The following is a 23711-nucleotide window of genomic DNA, read 5'->3' as shown; positions in this document are numbered from 1 at the left end:
TGCCATTGGATTTCCAGAAATCAGAGACAGACTTAGCATTAAGTCATACTGCAAGTGTTGTCAACCTGCAAAGTGATGGAATGAAGTCCTGACTCCTTCCCTGGGTAAAGAGAAATGCTTACTGCTGGATAGCAGTATTAATTAGAGGTACAGAATGGTGAACTATGAGTGGGAGCTAACCTCTGGGGGGGGGGGGAATGTGGTTGTCCCCTACTGTCACCTAAGGATGCCTTTGGCTATGCATTTGTGAGTATATGAAGTGTGTGTTGGAGGGCAAGAGAGCTGGAGTAGGTTTAACTACAGCAACACTTTCCCTCTCAGCTTCACCTCCAGTGAAAACCAACTTCTATTTCCCAATCACAGTGCCCTGAGCATCAGGAGCCCCAGTTCCAGAGCATGAACTTTGTGGAGGCCCTGATCAAACCTACCACTAAAAGTAGAATTCTATGAATACCTTCTAAACTTGATTGCTTTGTAGAAGAGAACATGTCTGAAATAAATCTAATATTTTCGTATTCTTTCAACAAAACGTCAAGACAAACTATACATTTATGTGGGAAATTAGAAAAGATATTTCACCTCAAGTGAAAACTTGAGCATCTTAAGAGAAACGTATCGAAAAGAATCACTGCTCGGGTTTGCACAGAATATTGGCCTTGCAAAGCTCAGTGCACTGGTCTCTAACCTTTGCCCTCAAGGAGAACTTGCTGTGGGTGGAACCCCTCAGGGTCAGCATCAAGAAGAAAAGAGCTTATCCACAGAGGTAGAGTGGAATAGTCCAGCATTCTATCTTCTCCACTTATTCAACAAAATTACGCACGTAGTAAACATCAATAGGATGCTAACTAGGTCCAAGGATGCATTGGATTTGCAAATTTGAATGTTTTATTATCTGAAGTCAAAAAAGAAGATATAAAAGCTGTTTTATTTACCAAGCAAGTACACTAGGCCTATGAAAAGTGTGGTCCTTTTTGCTAAGCTCTCAGACATTCAAGGCAGTTGGCGAGACGGCTGTGTTTTCCGTCCCAGCTTAACATTTTCGAGGCTGCTGAATAATGTAGATCCTTTTCAGTGGAGTGACCTTCTCCAGAGCAGGTCTGGGTTTTTGATGTGCCATGTGTGCTACTGCTGGAAATTTATGGCTGAGCTAGAGGTGAGAAGGAAAGAAAAAACAAATAAGCATATTGGATCTTTGGGGTCATAAAGTATTAAAGTAGGAGAGAGCAAAACAGCTGGTCAGAGGAATTTCACAGTTTTGTTTACTTCTTTGATATAACCTCTTTTCCATACCACCTCTAGCTCTGTACCCATGAGTATATGTGTTAACCTGGGTTTTCCCTCACTAGTACGTTTTTAATTTTTTTAACTATAAAATATTTTATATGTAATATATAAATAATGCACATATGTGCATCTATATATATGTTTTGAAGTGATATTCTTAAAGATAGAAGTGGTTAACTGTATCTTCATCAGTTCTCCAATATTAACAATTATCCTGGTATCACTACGCATATATGAAACACAATATGCTAAGAAGGCCATGGGCACATTGGAGAGGGCCTGGGGTGGGGAGAAGGAACCCCTCAGATGTCAAAAGATCAGAAATAAAGAGCCTCTGAAGGAAGTTAGGAAAACTTAGGGTTATTATTTTTTAGATTGAAGCATGTGAAATTTCTATTTTTGTAGGTAAAAAATGGCCAAATACTGGCTGTTTTGTATGGTTCAACCTAACCATCATTGTAAAGAGAAAGCTGAGTGACTTATTAGCTCGCTAGTCATCCCTCCAGAAGACATTTGTGAGGAAATGAGCCTAAACTAAGATAGACTGAGACTTTGACAATAAGAGGAAGTACATATGGGACAAAGAGACCTTATGGAATTTACATCAAGGGCAGCATGAGATCATAAAGGATGCCCAATGCTGGGACAGTTTCAAGCACAGTTTTCCTAAGAGGAGAATTTAGACTCAGTGGCCTGTAGGGCCCATTCCACTTGGTTTTCCAGCCCACTGACTCAATATAAAGGAACCTAAGGACACCTTCCCCAGCCAGCAAGGAAGGGATATCTCAGCTGACGAGGAATTTAATTTATTTCTATTGAACTTAGATGCCCTTGCCTTGACACTCAAGTCAAATAAAAGGGGAGATAAACTGTTCATGACCCCAAACATCACAATGTTTATGGCTTGTTTGGGCTCTTCTAAACCAGGGAAACATAAGTGCCTTACATGTCTTCTTAAATGTCCCTGGGCACACAGCATTCCCTTTCATGTGAAATTTGACTCCAGAAAGCTCTTTCTTCTTGGTCTTAAAAAATTAAACACACTGGAAGAATATACACTGAAGTGTTAACACTGTTTATCTCTGAGGGATAGAATTATGGGCAATTCCTAGTCTTTTTATTTACTTTGCCTTTGTTTTGCTCAAAGTGTTTTTTACAATGAGAAGCTACAAGTTACATAATAATTAAACCCAAGGATGGTCTATGCTGACATTCTAGTAGAAAGGAAGAAACATAACTGAGGTATTGGTTATAAATATTGCATTAGAATTTAAAAAAGAGCTGGTAACTTTGGAGGGTCAGATTAATTAACATTGGGCCCCATGACATATATTTTATAGTGTGGTAACAGCAGAATGTCTTGTTTTGTTTTTAAGGTTAGAACCAAAAGGAAACTTAAGAAGTCACTGACTTCAGTAGTTTTCTTTCAGATTAGGTGTCTTTAGTGTCAACTAAAACAGATGGATTATTTCAGGTTAGCTCTAAATCACGTTCAAGAGATTATAGGTAGGAAGATGTAGGACTTAAAGTCAAATATAAGGTAAAGGAGGGTGAGAAAGGAAGTGAACAAGTAGTTCTGATATAACAGAAGTCTGGGCAATTAGCCAAGGTGAGATGGAGCCAGATGACAAGTTGAGACAGAAGAGAGAAAGCCACAGTGTGGATTATTGTTCTTAAGGTGTCAAGACGGGTGACGGGTGGAGGTGTAAAAGGACAGGGGAGAGAACAGTGTGTAACGACACACCTATTGCTTAATTTGGCACTAACTCATTATTTGATTTCCAGGGTTATCTCCACAGTTCAGGGGCTACATTTCTTTTGTCATTTAAAAAATTGTGATAAAATACATATAACATAAAATTTACCATTTCATCCATTTTAAGTACAGCATTAAGTACACTTACACTGTTGCATAACTATAACTGAGCATGACCCTCTGGGGCCTTCCCATGATAGGCCTTCCCCCATATCCTCTGCTTTTGCTCCTCTCTGAAGCACCTAGATAATAGTATTTGATACACATTTCCTGAGGTATTTTACATATGTGAAAACCCCTCCACCAAATGGAAGACTTGGTGTTAACTGCTTGATGACCGTGAGTACATAGCCCCAGGCCTCCTGGAGTTTAAGGGCTGATAATGTTAGCCCTGTGACATCACCTTGCTACCTCACCATCAGCTGGCCGGAGAACTGTGCAGAGCTGATCAGTACCTGGAGACTCCACCCCCAAACCTGGCTTTTAAAAATGCTTTGCCGAATCCTTTGGGGAGCTCGGGGCTTTTTAGGGCAAGAGTCACTTGTCTCCTTGCATGGCCCTGCAATAAACCTTTCTCTGCTCTAAACTCTCATGTTTCAGAGTGTTTGGACTCACTGTGAGTCGGGTACACGAACTTGTGCTAACATGGACATCACTACCATCTATTTCCAGAACTTACCCACCATACCAAGCTGAAATTTTGTAGCCATTAAAGAATAATTCCTCATTATCTCCTCCTCCAGCCTCTGGCAACCATCATTCTACCTTCTATCTCTGCGAATTTGACTATCGCAAGTATCTCATGTACGGGGAATTATGCAATATCCCTGGGGTGGGAAGATCCCCTGGAAGAAAGCATGGCAACTCACTCCAGTACTCTTGCCTGGAGAATCCCACAGACAGAGGAGCCTGGTGGGCTACAGTCCATGGGGTCTCAAAGAGCCGTATACAACTGAAGTGACTTAGCATGCAATACTTGTTCTTTTGTGTCTGGTTTATTTCATTTAGCGTAATGTCTTCAAAGTTTATCCATGTTGTAGTATGTGTCTGAATTTCTTTCCTTTTAAAGGTTGAATAATATTCCAATGTATGTCTATAGACCACATTTTGTTTATACATTTATAGGTTGATGGACACTTGGGTGGCTTCCACCTTTTGGCTATTGTGAATAATGTTGCTATGAACACTGTTGCACAAATTTCTCTTCAAATCTCTACTTCCAGTTCTTTTGGGTATATATTGAGAAGTGAAGTTATTAGATCACATGGTAATTCTATATTTAATTTTTTGAGATACTATCATATTGTTTTCCATAGCCTCTACCATCTTATATTCCCACTGGTTAGGGGTTATCTTTTAACTAAGGCATTTAACTGAGGTTCTAAGAACTCTGCTCAATGGCTTCTCCAAAGAGGAATGACACAGGTCAGAATGAATGGGAGACTGCCCCTGGGGGCTGTTAGCCATCTGTGAACTGGCCTGGTAAATTTTAGAGGGGAAAAAAATCAACAGGACTGAGAATATAGTGGAAATAATTCTGCCAGGGATAATAACCTTAGAGGAACCACTCATGATTATTAAATTACAAATGTACAAGTTTGGGAGGGTCAGAGCTTTATAACAATGCATGAAAATACAAGAGAACTGAGTTCTTTTTCTCAAATACTTCACCCCCTCCATCAGGGGCACTCTAAAGTAGAAAGACTTGTGGGTTGTGGGTAGAGAGCCTATAAAGGGTCTACCTTCAGAACTGATGAAATGGTAAGTAATCAACCCTTAAATGCACTAATTCTTTGTTGTAGATTTTATATCAATGGAGATAGGAACATTTTTGTATTCAAGTCTTAACCAATAATAAGTAGGAATAGCTTTACAACCTACAAACAGCTGAGTTTTAGTCTGGCATCTTAACTTTGGGGTTGTTTTGGATTTTTCATCATTAGTCTTTGTAAAATGATAGGATTTGTAGAATGAAAGGTATTTGTCTGACTCATTAAGATAAAAGGAACTAGGGTAACTCCATAAGAGAAAGAATTCAAGGCTAGTATGTATGCAAGGATTCTGCCTGGCTGCGACTCTATCCCATAAGGGGCAAAACATTGGACTTGAAAAGTAGATCAATAGAAACTTCCACATTGAGAATGTACCTTCCTCTCGGGTAGTTGTGACCTCAGAACCTGTATTTTTCACTTCAGAGAAAAAGTCATAGAAGTGTATTAAAAAGTCTTTATGATTAGAGCTGTGAAAGAAACTCTAGAAGCAAGAAACTCAGTGGCAGATTTTGTTTTAGAGCCTGAAGTCAGGTGGTATTAGCAGACTGGCAGCTCTTCCATTCATCTTTCCAGGGTGTTAACATCCAACTTGAATGTTGGCACTTAGATTTCTATACCCCATTACGCAAAGTGCTTAAAACAAAACATTCAGTCGATGAAATTCAAGGATTCTCCTACAGTGATGTTAATCCACAGAACAAGAGAAACCTTTTTAGATTTGCAGATGCCTTTGACGGCTTCCTCTTCCCCAGGATCCCATTTCATATACGTCTCACTGTGAGCCTGGTGACGCAGCTGACAGCTTGAAAAGTGGCCCCAATTTAACCAGGCTTCAACATTCCACTCACATCCACACTATAACCCAACCCCATTACTAATGGCTTAACTGGATACTTTTCTGTTGGGAGAAGCTTCACAACTATTGCCAAACTTACTTCTGTGACTATCCAGAGAATTAACATATTTGGCAGTACTTTTATTTCTTATGATTTGCCTTAAAATAATCAAGTAAATGAGCAATCATAAATCTCAGAGGAGCTACATGGCTTCTAAAAGGTCAAAAACCTCTAGGGAGTAGGTGGAACTTCGTCTAAGACCAGATCTCAAATTTTTAGCTTGGAGAGCTTATATAACCCGCCATCTGCAAGAATAAACATGCTGCATGGCCCATCACTGGGCAACATGAATTCTTTCATTACTTATGGCTGAAACAGGTAGGAAGGACTGGCAAGAGAGGAAGGGAGAGTAGGAGCAAGGTAGTTGGTCATGAGGTCTGTATGGGGATGAGTGGTGAAAGAGCGGGAGAGAACATTTTAGGTTGCTTTCCACTTTGTTGTTGTTTAGTCACTAAGGTGTATCTGACTCTTGAGACCCCATGGACTGTTGCCTTCCAGGGTCCTCTGACCATGGGATTTTCCAGGCAAGAATACTGGAGTGGATTGCCACTTCCTTCTCCAGGGGATCTGCCCAAGCCAGGGATTGAACCCACGTCTCTGGCATTGGCAGATGGATTCTTCACCACTGAGCCACCAGGGAAGCCCTAGTTTCCAGTTAGATTTGCACAATTCCAACCTTTGGGGAATTGTTTTCCATTCTCCCACATCTTAAATCTAGGTTGGTTTTAAAAGGGTATACAGACATGAATAGTATATGGATAGAAATTTCCTGCCATGGTTGAATTGTTGATGAGATCCTATGAGTAGGGTTGTAACTCTCACTGTTTTGGGCTCTCAAGTTCTTAAACTGGCATGATAATTGACATGGGTTCTAGTAACTAGATATAATTCTAGCCGAGGGCATGAATGAATGCTAAGTGCAGAGTCTATGACCCTCATTACTGCTACAACATTTCTTCTGGCCAATTATATACGGCTAGATCTTCATGACAATATGTATTGATGGGGGAGTCATCATAATGCAGATAAAAGTTTGTTAGCAAAAATCTACATCTCTGTATTTTATGTCTTTTTTGGTTTAGACTGTTTATTAATAATACAATTTTTACACTAAAAATTTAACAGAATAATTTATCTACAGTAAAATATATGCCCTCTTCAGTGTTTAGTTCTATGGATTTTCTCAAGTACATACAGTCTGTGACCACCACCACCATCAAGATATAGAACCCTTCTATCCCTCTTCAAAATTCCCTCCTGTCACTTCGTGGTCAACTCCTCCTTCTACTCGCTGGCAATCACTGATCGCCGCAGATCTATTTTTTAAAAGGCATTGTTCTTTCCACCTCAGGTTGACCTTTATTATGAAATCCTATTACACTTCAGGTTGAATTATGGATTTATGGAAAATTTTTCTTAGCTCTAAGGGAACACATGAATCCCACCAACCTCCATATTCAATACTGAATGACAATGAATACTGTGTGACTTAGGGTAATCTTGGGACTCTCTTACTGGTCTCTTATCCTTTGCCTGGATTCCAGGTGATGCTCTATAGGACATCTCCCCTGGGGAATAGAAGCTAACCTGTCCTGAGGGCTAAGTGTGCCTGGCACTGTGCTGAGTCCTCTGCACACATGATATAACCTCATTTTATTTTCACATTTCTGTGAGGTGGATACTGTGAATCACATTCCTATTTACAGATAAGGAAATAGAAGCCTAAAGACACACAGCTACCAAGTGACAGAGCCAGCATAGGACCCAGGTACCTGATATCTGATGCCAGAAACTGTTGTAATCAGTAACATACACAGTCCCACACATTACACATTGAGCTAAGTGTTAAAGGGTTTCTAAAACATAGATATAGTTACCATTAAAAATATTTGTAACAGCACAGCATCTGTGTTTTCTTATGATTTCAAAATATAACTTATTGCTGTTATTTGCTTATTTTATCTTTGAAATACAGAGGTGCTATTTTTAACTGGCAGGGAAAGAGTCCTTTATGCCACAGACGTATACACATGTGTCTATTAAAAACAGTGACGATTCCAGCATCATACCTAAAGTATAGCATAATTGACCTTTACTGACCACTCTCTTTAAACCCTTTATTTTGGGTTAACATATTTTAGAGGAATGTATCTATTCCACTCAGTTCCACTTACTGTGGACATCTCTTGCCCCTGAGGATGAGGTGTTTGGAGAGCAGGAGCCAGAGAATGCAAGAGGCAGATCACCGTCCATCCCTGCCCTTCTTCTAAAGTCAGGAAGGCAAAGAGTCATTTATGACCTGCCCTCTGATCTACCTGATGGGAGAACCCCCACCCCCCCACCCCCCCACCCCCCGGATGTGAGAAGGCTCTGTAGCTATGGTCTGTCGTCAAGATCTTATCTGGTACTACTACCTGCCTCATGGGCTTCAGACACAACTTTCCATTTCACTGTCATAAAATGGATGCTACTCATCAGAGCAGAGAGTGCAGACAGGTTTCTCTGTGTCAGGCACTATTCTAAGAGATTCCTGTGTGTGAATCTCATTGGTTCCACACAACAACCATCTCTTCCTTATCCTCATCTTACAAATGACAAATCAGAGGTGCAAGATCAATAACTTGCTCAAGACTTTAAAGACAGTAAGATGAGAAGCCAGTACCAAAGAGAGGTCCCAGAAGTTTAGCTGCACAATTGCCATTCTAATCTATTAATATTTCAGACCCCTGATGTTGGCAATAACAGCAAGTCTTCCTTCTACAAAGGACACCCAGTCCTGTACCTTCAATATATGTTGGGGTAACAGAAATAGTGGTTCTTCAATGCCTGAATTCAGTGCATCCGCCCTCTCCTTAGGAGTAGAATAAGGATCCTCAATCGGATCACTTACAACATTTAAAAGCAAACTCTTGAACCCAAAATTAAACCACTGTCTATTCAGGAATAACTTTCTGAGTTTCCTGAGCTACTTAGAGAGAATTCAAGATACAGAAATAAAAATAGTAATGGTCGACCATCTTTATAAATAGACTTTATTAGATAAAGCCAGCCAGTGCCCAGCCTTCCTCCAGTCTTAAATTGGGCAACCCTCCACCCATCCTGGCCTCAAATCAAACATTTCCGTATGGGAAAGCAGCAGTGGGGAGGAAGGTCAAGAAGGGCTGAATTCCCAGCACACAGTTTGCCTTATTTAGAGCAACATGCCAAGGTCTTCAGGAAATAAGTGGATGGCAACATAAAGTTCCGCCAATTTGGCATCATGATTCTTGCTTAATTTCCTATCTTATTTTTGAAATGATTTCTTAAATAGATGCTAGGAATTTGGGAGCATCAGCTTTTCCCATCAAAACGACTCTGTGTTCCTTGAACTGAAAGCAGATTCTTTCACAGGGACATCAAACCTCTGAGTTGGAAAAAAATTCCAGTCATCAGCTCATTCACCCATGTAGCATGATCAGCTAGGTGAAAACTGGCTGGGAGTATCACGTGATCTGCCTCACCCATGGCTCACCTTCTCCAGCGTGTCATTCAGGGCATCCATCATCTGTATTTTGGCAACATTTGCAATGGCACTGTGAAGATGAAAAGAAACCTCATATAGAAACAGCAACTTTCCCACTAAAGACGCTAAATGATCTGTATAGACGGTTTTCTACTTGGTCTTTAAGCTTTCATGCTGCTTGGCTACTTCTGGAAGATTAAAAAAAAAACCCCACAAAACCGTGCTCTGTGTGACCATGAACTACAAGCTTTGCAGGCCAAGTTATTATAATTTTAATATTTATTAATATTAAAAATTTTTCTTTGAAGTAGAGTATACATGGAGAAAAGTGCACATATCAACATATAGGTTGGCAAATATTTACAGACTTGTAGCACTAGTCAAACTAGCTGCCCCTAAGGATAATCACTCCCCTGCCTTACCGCCCCATATATTAGTTTTGACTTTGTGCATCGTAAAATGCACCACATAGCCTGTACTCTTCTGTGTCTGACTTCTTTTCTCAGGCCAAGTTATTTTGTAGCAGAGTTTCAACGAGAGAGGAGCTTCCAGTGTAATTTCCTGAAGGAACTCTGCTCTTGGCCTATTTTCTGTATGTGTGTGTCGGTTGGTAGAAGTTATTAGGAAAGGAAAACAAATTTGATGATGCTTAGGAGTTTATTTCCTATGATATATTTTTCAAAAGCTGTTTTCCTATAATGTATAAGGAGAGGTATTTGTCCATGAAGGGGAAGCAATCATATCCGTGCAAACATGAAGCGGTTATGAAGAACAGAAGTGACTTCATGGGGAAGCTGGGGAAGCTCCAGGGCCTCTCATTGTGCAGTCTCCTTCCAAGCGGGCCCTAACCATTTCATATTTATAATTTTATAATGTTTTTCCTTAAAATGGCCTCCCAATTCTATAAGCTTCGGGTCCCACATACCTATATCTATCCCCAGTAAATAGCTCAAGCCTCCCAATTCTATAAGCTTCAGGTCCCACATACCTATATCTACTCCAGTAAATAGCTCAAGAAAGCTACTTCTAGCTATTTAGGTTCTGCAGTAGTCCAATTCTCATCTTTTAATGACTATTAGAAAACAATTCGGAGAAGGAAATGGCAATCCACTCCAGTACTCTTGCCTGGAGAATCCTATGGACAGAGGAGCCGGGTGGGCTACAGTCCACGGCGTCGCCAAGAGTCAGAGGCGACTGAGCGACTTCACTTTCACTTTCATGCATTGGAGAAGGAAATGGCAGTCCACTCCAGTGTTCTTTCCTGGAGCATCGCGGGGACGGGGGAGCCTGGTGGGCTGCCGTCTATGGGGTCACAAGAGTCGGACAAGACTAAAGCGGCTTAGCAGCAGTAGCAGCAGCAGAAAACAATTGCAGTTTTAAAGAGGGTTCCACTCACCACTTTATAATTCTCTAGGCAACTCCTTCTCATAATGTTCACTTGATGTTCGGATTAACAGTAAGTCCCATTTGGTGAGGTACAGAGAAATAAGTGACTTGTCCACCGGCTGCCAACTAGAAGGCCATTCCCAAGTTATGACTCTTTCGTTCCTGAGTCCCTGGCCTAGGCATGATAACGAGTGTCACAATAAACAGAGCTTATGCTTGAGTCCGATTTTAACAGGATAGGCTTTCAAAGTTAGCCAGCTGACAATTCAGTGACAGTCTGATGTCATTTAGAGAGTACTTTCTCTGTTCTAGGAACTGTCCTAGATGCTGGGTCAGGAGATAAATAATATGTGACTCTCACTCTTGAGGACTTAGAGCTTTGCTTTCACTATGTGGTGATTATTTTCTGATTCAGAAGAAACAAACACTCAATGCCAAATGGGAAAATTTTTTAAAATTGAGCTATCACTGACATAAAGATTACACTAGTTTCAGGTGTACAACATAATGATTTGATATCGTATATACTGCAAAGTGATCACAATAAGTCTAGTTAATATTTCTCACCATATGTAAATATTTTTTCTTATAATGAGAAGTTTTAAGGTTTATCCTCTTAGCAACTTAGCAAATATGCAATACAGTATCATTAACTATCCTGTCTAATTCAATGGAACATTGAGCCATGCCACGTAGGGCCACCCAAGATGGAGGAGTCATGGTGGGAGATGGTGAAGGACAGGGAAGTCTGGTGTGCTGCAGTCCACGGGGTCACGAAGAGTCGGACACGACCGAACAACAGCAAAATCATTAGCCACAGTCACTACGCTGTACATTGCATCCGCGTGGCTTATTTGTCTTATAACTGGAAGTTCGTGCCTGATGATCCCCTTCGCCCATTTTCTACCCGTCACCAACCCACCCCCCCCACCCGCTCCCGCCCCCCCCCCCCACACCCACTCCCCCCAGCTTTTGCAACTACTGATCTGCTCTCTATATCTAAGAGCTTGAGATTTTTGCTGCTGTTGTCCCGGGTTTTCTTTCTTCTTAGATTTCTCATACAAGATAGATCACATGTTAATTGTCTTTCTCTGTTTGACTTATGTCATTTAGTATAATGCCTTCCAGGTCCGTCCATATTGTTATAAGTGGCAGGATTTCCTTCTTTCATATGGCTGAAAAATATTCCTCTGTGTGAGTGTATGGGTGTGCGTGTGCACATATGTGTATGTATGTAGGTATCACATTTTAAAAAATCCATTCATCCATTAATGGACACTTGGGTTTCTTCCATATCTTGGCTACTATAATAATGCTGCAATAAATGTGAGAGTGTGCGTATCTTTTCAAGTTAGTGTTTCCATTTTCCTCAGGTAAATATTCAGAAGTAGAATAGCTGGGTCATACGGCAGTTCTAGTTTTAATTTTGGAGGAAACGCCATACTGCTTTCCGTAGTGGTTATGTTAGAAACTAAGAATGCACAAATGTTCCCTTTTCTCCATATCCTCGCCACAGTTTGTTATTTTTTGACTTTATGGTAATAGCCATTCTGACAGATATAAGGTGATATTTCATTGTAGTTTTGATTTGCGTCTTCTCCCTGATAATTAATAATGTTGAGCATCTCTTCATGTACCTGCTCTGATTCTTCTTTGGGAGAATGTCTGCTCAAATCTTCTGTCCATTTTAAAACTGGCGTGTTTGCTTTTTGGCTACTGAATTGTATGAAGTCTTTATGTATGAGATAGAGTATTTCATTTTAAGGTAGAAAAACCCTAAAAAAAAAATTCTTTCCAGAAATCGAGAAGAAAATTTTTAAAGTGATCTAAAAAGTAATTTTATATGGAAAAAAAAATCTGAGACATTCCATAGCCTATTTCCTTCCACATGTTCTTTCTGAGACTGTTACCATTTTAATTGTTAAGGACATATCTAAGCATCTTCGAATTCACTCCTTTTGAATTACTCGTGAACTCACCTATGGAAATTATCCTGAAATTAGTAGTCTCTGAAATGGCGCTATTTGGAGGAGCTAATTTCATATGCTTCTTTTTGAAGGCACTATTTTCCTTACCCAAGGCATAGAGGGGCTGGGCCATTTGTACAAGAGATCCAGCCCATGGCTCTCTGCTTAGCTCTGAGAAAACTGCAGTGTGTCAAGGTTATCCGGGAAGGAATTCAGGGAGAAAACAACCTCAGTATCCAAATGCCTTTCGGCTGGGCCAAGTATAGTGGCCATTATTTTCTAAATAATTGAGTGAGGAATTTGAAACAAACAAACAAGAAAGCATTCATTTTTAATTCAGGAGATTTGCTTCAGCAGAAAGCGTATTACAAAAACAAGGCCAGCTTAGAGACAGTAGTACTTTAAAGGCTAAGGTGAAAATATAGAGATGTTGAGTCCAGTTTTGATGCATTCAGGACTGTGCTTTTTAATAGCAGTCAGTTAGGCTGTCTGCAGAGAGGAGGAGGTTGGGCAGAGAGTCTCCAGAGGACAGTTACCTCCCCCCACCTCTTTCCCCTCCCATCTTGACCCCCATCACCTACTCCACCCCACCCCACCCCACCCCACCCAACCCGCTGCCTCTAACTCTGGTTAGCAAGTGCTTGGGGAGCCTTGGTTTGCCCTAAGATACAGCAACGCCTCTGACTTCTGGCAGCAGAGTTGTCTAAAACTCGAGATGAAGAAGGAAAAGAAATGAAGCAGTCTCCTACCTTGTTTTCTCTAACCCTGTTTTCTTGGTGTGTCTCTCCAAGAGGCCAATTTCCTGTTTTTTGGGAATTCGCTTTCCTCCAGCTTTTACTATAAACAAAGAAGCATCAGCACAAGAATGATGGTTAGGGCAGCAAGAGAAAATTAGTTTTATTATTCAAGGTATGAATTGACATTTGAAGAATTTCAGAACTTTTTGAAGAGCTGAACTTTAATCTAAAACAACATAATTAAAAAAGTACCTTGAGCTAATGTTACAGATAAAAAAAATATTCAGACAAAGTGGGAAGGAGAGAAGGGTTAAGGTTTTTGCTTGTTTGTGTTCAGAGAGGGGGAACTAAGGCTAAAAAAAAGCAGTGGTGTTTATACCTCCGATTTGGGAGGAGATAACAATGCACTCCCTTAGGCATTTCACTGAAAACATTTTTTCTTATTATCAAACCAATTACATTCTTCATGATAGCAACTGACAATTACAGTGTGACCCTCCTGTTTTCCCACAAGATTAAAGTGCAAGGCTTGCAAATTTTTAAATCCAACCAAAGCTTTCAAAAGCTAGATTGGAGAATGAGCCAAAAGTCAGGGCAGCGGTGATAACAGGCACTTAATTCAAAAGAGATGCTTCTGATCCCACCAGATATCCACCTTGCATCCCAGACCTCAAACCTCCTTGTTGGAGGAGCTCAGATGTTCTAATGAGTAATTAAAATGCATTAATAATCCTGCTGTTTAAAAGATCAATTAGTGTTAATTAGGCTACAGATGACCTAACAGCAATTCAAGTGTTTAACAATGTCAGATGAAATCAACTTGAAAAGGAACAACCCATTTCATATTGCAAGTCAAAGCAAATACTTTTTTCTGTTCCCAGGAAATTTGCACATTTGAAACCTGACAAGCTCAAATGATAAAAAGCTAAATGGACATTGATTTGTTTGAGCCTGTTAATTCTTTTTATGGAAATGTTAGATTGGCAATTTTCTAAAACTGGCTTCAATAAAGCGAAAAATAGGAAAACTCTTTTCCTTTCTCTTTCTCAATGCCCTCGTGAACTGACTTCATTTTTCTTTTAAAACTATTAATTTTTTGACGATGTAATATACATTCATGAAGCACACAATTCAAAAAACTTGGGAAGGTCTCTTCTACGGTTATTTTTAGGTCTCCAGCTCACTTCCCTAAATACTGCTAATGTTAACAAGTTTCCTATGTATTCATCCGTAGACATTCTATACACACACCTATGTATTTTTTTAATGGCAGCATACATTGTTCTATATCTTGTTTATTTATATTTTTCATTCAGTCTTGCGCTTTGGAGTAAGTTCCCTATCTGTGTGTGAAAAGAGATATATATGTATCACATACATATGTAAAAAAGAGAATGTATATGTAAAAAGAGAATGTCTTTTTTTTTTAACATCTGCTTTAAAATTTCATTATATGGACTTTCTATGTGTACTTAACCAGTTTTCAAATGCTGGACATTTTAGATGTCTCTAATCTGTTACTATTAAAAACAATGCTGTAATGAATATCCTTTTCATGTACATAATTTTGCACAAGTGCAAGTATATCTGTGGGATAAATTCCTAGAAGTGATCTTGTTAATTCTTAAGAGTATGTGCATTTGTAATTTTGTTCAATCTGGTCAAATTATCCTTCACAGAAGTTGCACTAGTTTACAGTCTCACTAGTTACAATGACAGTGATTGTTTCCCTATACCTCAGGCAACAATGTGAACTAGAAAATATTTGGTTTCATCAACGAATAAGAAAAAGGTAATTTGCATTTCTTATATTTTATTAAAAGTTGAGCTTATTTTATTTTAGAAGGCAGTTGTATTTTTTTTTTTTTTAAATTTTTGGCCCATTTGTCCTGTTGGGCTTCTGTTCCATTCATCTCTGTTTATATGCTGTTACAACTTTATTTGAATGACTATAGCTTTATATTTTAATTGATAGTCTTTCTTTGCTATATTTACTTTGCAGAATTTTATTAGCTATTCTTATTTATTTTTCCATATGAACTTTTGAATCAGTTTGTCAATTCCCACCAAAAATATCCTGCTGGTAGTCTTTTAATGGTCTTGCTTTAGATTTATAGATTTAAAAAAAATCTATTTATTTTTGGCTGTGCTGGGGCTTCCTTGCTGTGTGGGCTTTTCTCTAGCTGCGGCAAGAGGGGGCTACTGTTTGGGTGTATGCGCAGGCCTCTCATTGAGGAGCACTTGCTCCAGAGCAGAGGCGCAATAGTTGTGGTGCGTGGTATGTGGGAGCTTCCTGGATCAGGGATCAGACTCTTGTCTCCTGCATTGACAGGCGGCTTCTCTACCACTGAACCATTAGGAAGCCCTTAGATTATTTTTAAAGGGAAAATTCATATCTTCTATCCTGGCTGCTCTCTTTTCAAGAACATGGTATGCTTTTCCATCTTTTACATGCTCTTTTGGGTCCCTCAGTAACTTGTTCACATAAATCTTACACATTTATTATTAGGTTTATTCCCTAAGCATTTTCTCTTTGTTGTTGTTGTTGCAATTGTAAAGAGGGTCTATTCTTCCATTATAGCTCTCATGGACTGTTGTTCTTATATTAATATCATTGATTTTATATCCATATCTTATTGAACTCTCTTACTGTTTATAGTATTTTTGTTGATTCCCTTTTATTTTCCTGGTTAAAAATTATATAATCTGCAAACAATAGAATATTACTTCCTCTAGAATAATATTAAATAGTGCTCATGAAGGACATTTTTGTCATCCTAATTTTTTAAGGGATTGCTTTTAGTGTTTTCCCATCAAGTATAATGTGTAGTTAGTTGGATATACACACAAACACATATCTGTAACATATATACCTATTCAAATACATTTATTTTATTGTATTAAGGAAATATCCTTCTATTACTGTTTCATTGGCTTAAAAAATTACAAACGCATGTTGAATTTGACTAGATGCCCTTTTATAATTCATGTATATGATCATACGGTTTTTCTCTTTAATGTGGTTAATTATGTTAATAGATAAAAATTTTATAAGTATATATTAATGAATATTTTACTATCAAACCATTCTTGTGTTCACGGAATAAACTCTCCTTGGTCATTTTGAATAGCCAAGTTTTTTTTATTGATAGTAAAAGTATATCACTATACTTTTATAATACTAGATATAGTCCAGGGGAAAAAAAAGTCCTGTGTTTAGGCACACATCTGTGTGTGTGTTAGTCACTCAGTTATGTCCGACTCTTTGCAACCCGATGGACTGTGTAGCCCATCAGGCTCCTCTGTCCGTGGCAAGAACCCTGGAGTGGGTTGTCATTCCCTCCTCCAGGGGAATTTTCCCAAACCAGGGATTGAATCTGGGTATCCTGCATTGAGGTGGATTCTGTAACATCTGAGCCACCAGGCTCTGCTTTAAATTCACACACACATACACACACAGCATACAAAATAATCAGCAACAGAAATGGAAATGATGTGGAAACATCTTTTGAATAGCCGTGGGAAATAGATGAACTAAACCGAGGGGTGCCCTTTTCTGGAAACTGCTTGAAGAGAGTATGCCTCTGTTTGAAGGGTGTTGCTCACAGCACCGCTCTCTCTTCTACCAAGAAGAATCAAATCACAATAGCCCCAAACCTAGAGCTTGGGTCTTCAGTACCCTTCAGTAGTATCTGTCATTCTTCTAATGACAAATGCCTTTTAAACATGGAGTGTCGTAATTACTTTCCTATTAGAATTCCTTTTGTTTTCTCTGTTATGGGTTTCACATGTTTTCTTCCGCTGATTATTATCGCCAACTACAGAAGCACACCTGTTATAGCTAAAATGAGCACCAGTCTAAAGTGAGAAGAACTTTGCATGTTGAGGTCTGTGCTGCTCATTTGAAAGGCTGTGGACAGTCTAGACAATGTCCAGAGGAGAGTGACCAGAGAGGAGAAGAAGCCGTGTCACGGGGGAAAGACCACTTCCGAGGAAGCCGAGGCACAAGGGAAACTCATGGTGTCATTTTCAAGGATATTAGAGACTGTCTTATGGAGGAGGCCTGGTTTCCTGGTGAGGAAATGTTATTAGGGTCAGAGAGCTCTACCCTGCCTGAGCTCTGTGACCTCGGGCAAGATACTTAAACTCCTCTGTGGCACAGTTTTTGGATCCTTCAAAAAGGAATAATACTGATTGTGTGAGTTGCCCTAGAAAATAGAGGCAACAGAAGCACCTGGATACATGGGAGGCACTTCATAATTAGTAGTTATTATTATTTACATTTGTTTTTCCAGAGGAGACAATCAAAACCAAATAGCAAAAGTTCCTGAAAGGCAGAGCCTGGCTGCATATAACTGTTTTATTCAAAGTGAAGTAGACTGCATAGCACAATAGTGTGTTCCCTGGCCCCACAGTGTGCTAAAAAGGAGTGTATCTGCCGTGAATATTTTAGAAGGATTTTGGGGAATTCAGTAGCAGTTAACTAGATGGTTTTTACTGTAACGTCTTTAATGTGATTCTAACTATTCCCATCTACCTACAAAAGAAAATCTATCATGTTCCCTCCCTTTCGAAAGAATACAGTGCACTTAGAAAAGCAAAAGAAAAAGAAAAAAGTAAGGAGAATGCAAACATGGGAGTTCTTCATTCTTCAGAACAATAAAACAGTGACATTTGAGGGGAAATTAAAAATCCTCTCATGACAGACCCTAGAGTTTGTCACACAGAGTGAAGTAAGTCAGAAAGAGAAACACAAATATCGTGTATTAATGCATATATAAGGAATCAAGAAAAATGGTACAGATGAACCTCTCTGTAGAGCAAGAATAGGGATGCAAACGTAAAGAACAGGTGTTTGGACATGGCGGGGGGAAAGGGGATGAATTGGGAAATTGATGTTGCCATGTGTACACTGTCATGTGTAAAACAGATGGGGGAACCTGCTGTATAGTGCAGGGAGCGCAGCTTGGTGCTGTGATGACCTGGAGGGGTGCGGGTGGGCTGGGGAGGGGTAGGGTGGGGTGGGGCAGGGAGGGAGATCCAAGAGGGAGGGGACATATGTATACACATGGCTGATTCACTTCATTGTACAGCAGCAACTAACACAATTTGCAAAGCAGCTATACCCAATTTTGAAAAAAATTCTCACAGGATTCTTACTTTCATCCAGGAGTCTTTGAATCTATCCAGGGCTGTGGGCTCTGGGTGATTTGGGAAGCATAAGTCTACCACACGTTGGATTTTCAGAGTATAGTTCTTGTACCAAACTTGTTCTGATAAGTAATCTCACTTGGTCAGCAATGTACAGTAGAAAGGAGCAGAGGAGAGTCCCCCCACACTATAGATGGATACACTGAGATATAGAGTAAGGCTCTCACTACACTGGGGTGATTGAACCAGATGGAACCTTGTGGGAGGGTCATCTTCAGAATTTTGCAGGGAATACTGTTGACACCTCCTGGATCTCCCTGGATCTAGACAAGCCATTTTTTTTTTTAAGCTGTTATTGCTTTTTATTTTTGTTCATTTTCTTTTTGGTTGAGCTGTGTGGATTGCTGGAGAAGGCAATAGCAACCCACTCCAGTACTCTTGCCTGGAAAATCCCATGGACAGAGGAGCCTGGTAGGCTGCAGTCCATGGTGTAGCTAAGAGTTGGACATGACTGAGTGACTTCACTTTCACTTTTTACTTTCATACATTGGAGAAGGAAATGGCAACCCACTCCAGGGTTCTTGCCTGGAGAATCCCAGGGATGGGGGACCCTGGTGGGCTGCCATCCATGGGGTCGCACAGAGTCGGACACGACTGAAGCGACTTAGCAGCAGCAGCAGCAGCAGCAGCAACAGTATGGCTTGCTGGAACTTCGTTTCCCAACCAGGAATTGAACCCACAACCTCAGCAGTGAAAGCTCAGAGTTCTAACCACTGGACAACCAGGGAATTCCCTAAATAAGCCATTAAAAAAAACATTTGCAACCAACATTTGCAATCAGATTCTTGCCAGTTTTGTTTAAACTAGTTGGTCTAACTCATGGGACCTCAAAGTCTCACTGTAACTAAATTAGGTCAATTAAATTTGTAATTGTTTATGTAATTCCATGTTTGGGACTATACTGCCTTTTGAACCTTTGTAGAACAACCAACTAGAACTGGGCAAAGTACAAAGTGAACTGATTTAACATTTTAACAGGACTTTGAATACAAATATATTCAAATATAAGACTGCAGGTACTTTTAATAAGCAAAATGACCTAGAGATTTTTAAAGAATATAAGAGAGAGCTGATTTTTTTTAATAGTTTCACTAGAAAACCTACATTGATGTAGAGAAAACAAAATTTTTATTTCCTATCTATGACTAAGTGTTATACTTTTGTGGTCACCTTTGTAGTTTATGGATTTTGTAGTTTTCAAAAGTGGACCCTTGAGTTTAGAATGCTATACAATAATTTTCCAATTAAGATTTTCCAGGCATTTTGCATCTTGTTTGGTAGAGGGTAGTTAAGCTAAGGAAAGACAAACCTCCAGGAAAAATTGAGCTTCTTTCTTTCAATAATCAGTGGAGAACGTGTGTGAAAAAGATGACCACCATGAAGGTTTGGGCAAACTCTGCCTTGTGACTTAGAACTTTCATTTGAACATTTTAATTTAAAAGTCAGATATTTGCGAAACACTTTCTTTGCTTTCACAGTCGAGTTTTTGGTAAATTCTAAACTATCCATCAAAAGATCCGCATCAGGAATAGCTCGTGAAGCAAGGAGAGAGGGCTTGGCATGGGTCCACTTGACTGTCCATCTCTGCACCCCTGCTCTCCAGCTGTGTGGTGCTGAGCATATCCCTTGACTTTGCTAACTTTCAGTTTGCTCCTCTGTGAAACAGGGATGTGGGAACATCATTGGTCTGCAGGGTTGATTTCGTGTCTAGAAGGCTCCGTGTAGTGCCAGGCACACAGGGTTAAGTGAAAAGCAGCTGTTCTTGTCATCAAACCCCTGCCCTGTGACGTGTGGGGTAGTGGTCTCTCAACCTCTGTCAAACCTCACAGATCAACTCCCAGAAGCTGACATGGACAGACTGGAATTGATAGAATTAAGCCTCTAGTGTTTGCTTTAGAAAAAAAAATCATACTGGCCCGTCTGCAGCTATGATTTCTTCCCCATTCTCTGCATTAGTTTAACCCTAGGGGATGCACGGGGCTTCCCTGGGAGCTCAGATGGTAAAGAATCTGTGTGCAATGCAGGAGACTGGGGTTCAATCCCTGGGTTGGGAAGATTTCCTGGAGGAGGAAATGGCAAACTATTCCAATATTCTTGCCTGGGAAATCCCGTGTACAGAGGTGCCTGGAGAATCCCATGGATAGAGGAGCCTGGTGGGCTATAGTCCATGGAGTCATAAGAGTCAGACATGACTTAGTGAGTAAACACTCACGCATGCAGGGGATACATTCCCTAAGCTTCCCTCTCTCTTAAATGAGTTAGTAAACGATTCTCTCTGGCGGTTCAGCAGTGGCCCCTTTGATGGTTCTGATTCGTTTGCCTTACGCCAAATAAAAAAGTGTGAGGGATACAGAAAACTCATGAACTGCTGCTTTTTCTTGTTCAATATGTATGCCCTTAGCTTCCTTAGATTACTTCCTACTTGCTCAGTTTCGGCTATTCATGTAATGGCGTTCTTATAAAACTGAGAGTGAAGCAAATCAAAACAGCAGAAAACCAAAAGCTAACTTCCTAGAGCCTAGGCCACCTCATGTTTAATGTAGTCTTGTTTCACAACATATATAAGCAGGGCTCACAGAGGTGCCGTATATTATATAACATACATGAAAGAAAAAAACCACTGCACGCTTGCCACGTAGGTGGGAAAGAGTTACAGCTGGCTGACTTTTGAGTGGTTTCATTTTTAACTGTCATGGGGCAGGCACATGGTTCTTTCCCATTGCAATTTCCTTCTGTTCTGATGATTGCAGTAGTTTCTAATGCCTCCCTCAAACATCAGGAGGTCTTGCCATGGAAGAAAATAATTTCTTGTGACAGCTATGTGTTTTCCCAGGCCTGTGCTTTACAGGGATTAACATTCATGTCTGGGTACCTTACATAGGTTATCTCTGTAAACAGTCATAAAAAACTTACAATATCAATGTTATTTATTACTGCTTCCATGGACAGAGGAATCTGGTGGGCAACAGTCCATGGGGTCACAAAGAGTCAGACATGACTGAGCATGCATGCATGCATACCCCCTCCTGTTTTAGAGATAAGAAAACTGAGGCTTAACCATGTGGAAGGGAAGCAGGGTTTAAATCTAGGACTGACTGGTTTCAAAGGCCATGTCAGACCTTTCCACCTTATCATGTCTGCATCCTACTTTCTGGGGCCTGTCTATTGCTTATAAAACTCAGGTAAAATTTAATGGAATTCTGGCAATGAATTATTTTTGTTCTATAAATAAAATTTTGTGTGGTAGCAATCTGGTTCAGAGTTAAACTATGTAATAGACAAGCTGAAGGATGAGGCTTTCTTGTTCCCTTGTTCTCAGCGGGGAGGCAAAAGTCTGCCTTCATCTCCATTCTAATTATCCCAAACCTCTTATCTGAAGTGTCACAGTTCATAATAATTAATTGTCATGCCAGAGGCATTGTGACATGCTTGATGGCATCATGGTGTGCTATGTACACAGAGTAATTAGCAATCATTAGCAGTGGGGACAAAAAGTTCCTGGTGGCTTCATTCACATTTTTATTTGCCTGAGTTTATCTCTGTGTTCTTTGTGTACAAATGTCATTTAGCAAATCAGGCATTGGCTGAACTGTTTTAGGAAGGATTGGGATGGAAGTTGCAGAAAGAGAATGATGTCTTCTTTTGTCCTTAGGTAGAAACTTCCAAGTTAGTCCTTCCAGGTAGGACTTCCTGGTGGCTCAGATGGTAAAGCGTCTGGCTACAATGAGGGAGACCCGGGTTCAGTCCCTGGGCCAGGAAGATCTCCTGGAGAAGGAAATGGCAACCCACTCCAGTATTCTTGCCTGGAAAATCCCATGGACAGAGGAGCCTGGTAGGCTATAGTTGCAAAGAGTCACACACGACTGAGCGACTTCACTTTCACTTTCAAAAACTTCTAATAATTGACATCAATATTTCTTGATCATTAGTTGGCATCATTAACTTTAAATGTAGATAATGTTAATTATTCCTAAATCCAATGACAAATATAAAAAGTCAGGAGTTTGCCACAAGAGACCATGACAGGGTGCCAAGATGGGTAAACTCAGAATTAGCGTAAAAATTCTGACTCTTTTTTGGCTGGGCTGCCCACCAGAAAGCCACTGAGCCTTGCATCAGCTTTTGATGCTTTGTGAAGGTTATACCTGCCACTGCCCTCTGCAGCAAGGATAGCTGAAATCACCTTGGCTTAGAAGAGCCAAGGAGTGATACCAACAAATAAATTTTGTTATTTGGAGAAAGGCAAGAACAAAGCAGTTGAGCTTGTGAGATCATTCTCAAGGAAAAGGAAACGAGATAGGCAGTAGAAAGAACATCAAACTGGCTAAAAATAGGCCTGAGTGCCTCAGCCAGGCTATATGAACATATGGTTAAGTACAATAAAAATAATTTCCATATTCCAGAGAATTGATGTAAATAGCATACTTAAAAAAAAAAAAAGAACCGTGGATCCTTTGTAGAATACTTCGAAAGCTACCTTTTCTAGTCAGCCCCTGCCAGGCCCGTATCACCTTTTTAAAAAGTGCTCCTCAGCTTGGTGAGAGACAAAAGACATGACTGATAACACTGCCCAACCTCACACCTGAGGAGGGCGAGAGAAACTGCATTGCTGTCTTCTGTGCAGAAGCTGGTTTGCCTGGGCACCAAGTCAGACAATGTATAGGCATCTTGGGGAGACTGAGTCTAGAAGCTGGAACCTCTAGGGAGGAAGGTTTCCACGAGCAGGAAATCACCTCCTGGGTGTGGACGGGTCACTGCAAAGCTACAGCCAGAGAGGGAAGGTCCAAGCTCTCCACCTGCTCCTTTCCACCAGTGCCCAATCCCTCATGCTCTCATAGAACGTTAGGCTTTAATTCAAGCAAATCGGGGCCTGTTAAGTCCCCAGATGGTTTTTATACATAAGCCTAAAAGCATCAAAGACAGAAGAGGAAATCAGTTTGCAGGAAGTTAAACTAACACGAGAGACAGAGAGCCTTGGCTCTGTTGGGGTATCTCTGTTGAAGGCACTGATGGAAGCGGGGCCGTGGCAGCAGCATGGGGCCTTGCTATCTGCAGGGCAGAGGGCGGGTGGGCAGCCTACCTGCAGGAGGATGCCCCCCTTTCAGTGGGGAGAGCTGGACTTGCACTTCATTTGCCATAGTGCGTGCCAAGGCCAGTGGCAGTGCTGGTGCTCTGGAGGCTGACTGCCAGCTGCTGCAGC

General features: G+C 40.4%; 1 protein-coding gene across 1 annotated transcript; it reads right to left on the bottom strand.

Annotated features, from left to right (window-relative positions):
* Positions 866 to 23711, bottom strand: DAPL1 (death associated protein like 1). Its single transcript, XM_005676099.3, has 4 exons — positions 23592 to 23711; positions 13313 to 13400; positions 9220 to 9280; positions 866 to 1147 (listed from the first exon to the last, which is right to left on the bottom strand). Exons 1-4 carry the CDS (start codon positions 23647 to 23649, stop codon positions 1031 to 1033), a joined length of 324 nt encoding a protein of 107 aa, XP_005676156.1. The 5' UTR covers positions 23650 to 23711; the 3' UTR covers positions 866 to 1030.

Source organism: Capra hircus, chromosome 2 (genome assembly GCF_001704415.2).
Source record: "Capra hircus breed San Clemente chromosome 2, ASM170441v1, whole genome shotgun sequence".
NCBI classification, from domain to species: Eukaryota; Metazoa; Chordata; class Mammalia; order Artiodactyla; family Bovidae; genus Capra; species Capra hircus.
The sequence above is the reverse complement of the archived record's forward strand: the minus strand, read 5'-3'. Positions and strand labels throughout refer to the sequence as shown.

What these genes read in the sequence shown, in the direction of transcription:
- DAPL1 (XM_005676099.3), bottom strand. Translation starts at nt 23,649, where the DNA reads ATGGCAAATGAAGTGCAAGTCCAGCTCTCCCCACTGAAAGGGGGGCAT. An exon ending in ACAGGGTTAGAGAAAACAAG is followed by an intron (nt 9,281 to 13,312) that starts GTAGGAGACTGC and finishes TCATCTTCACAG; the next exon opens with TGCCATTGCAAATGTTGCCA. An exon ending in TGAATGACACGCTGGAGAAG is followed by an intron (nt 1,148 to 9,219) that starts GTGAGCCATGGG and finishes TCTCACCTCTAG; the next exon opens with CTCAGCCATAAATTTCCAGC.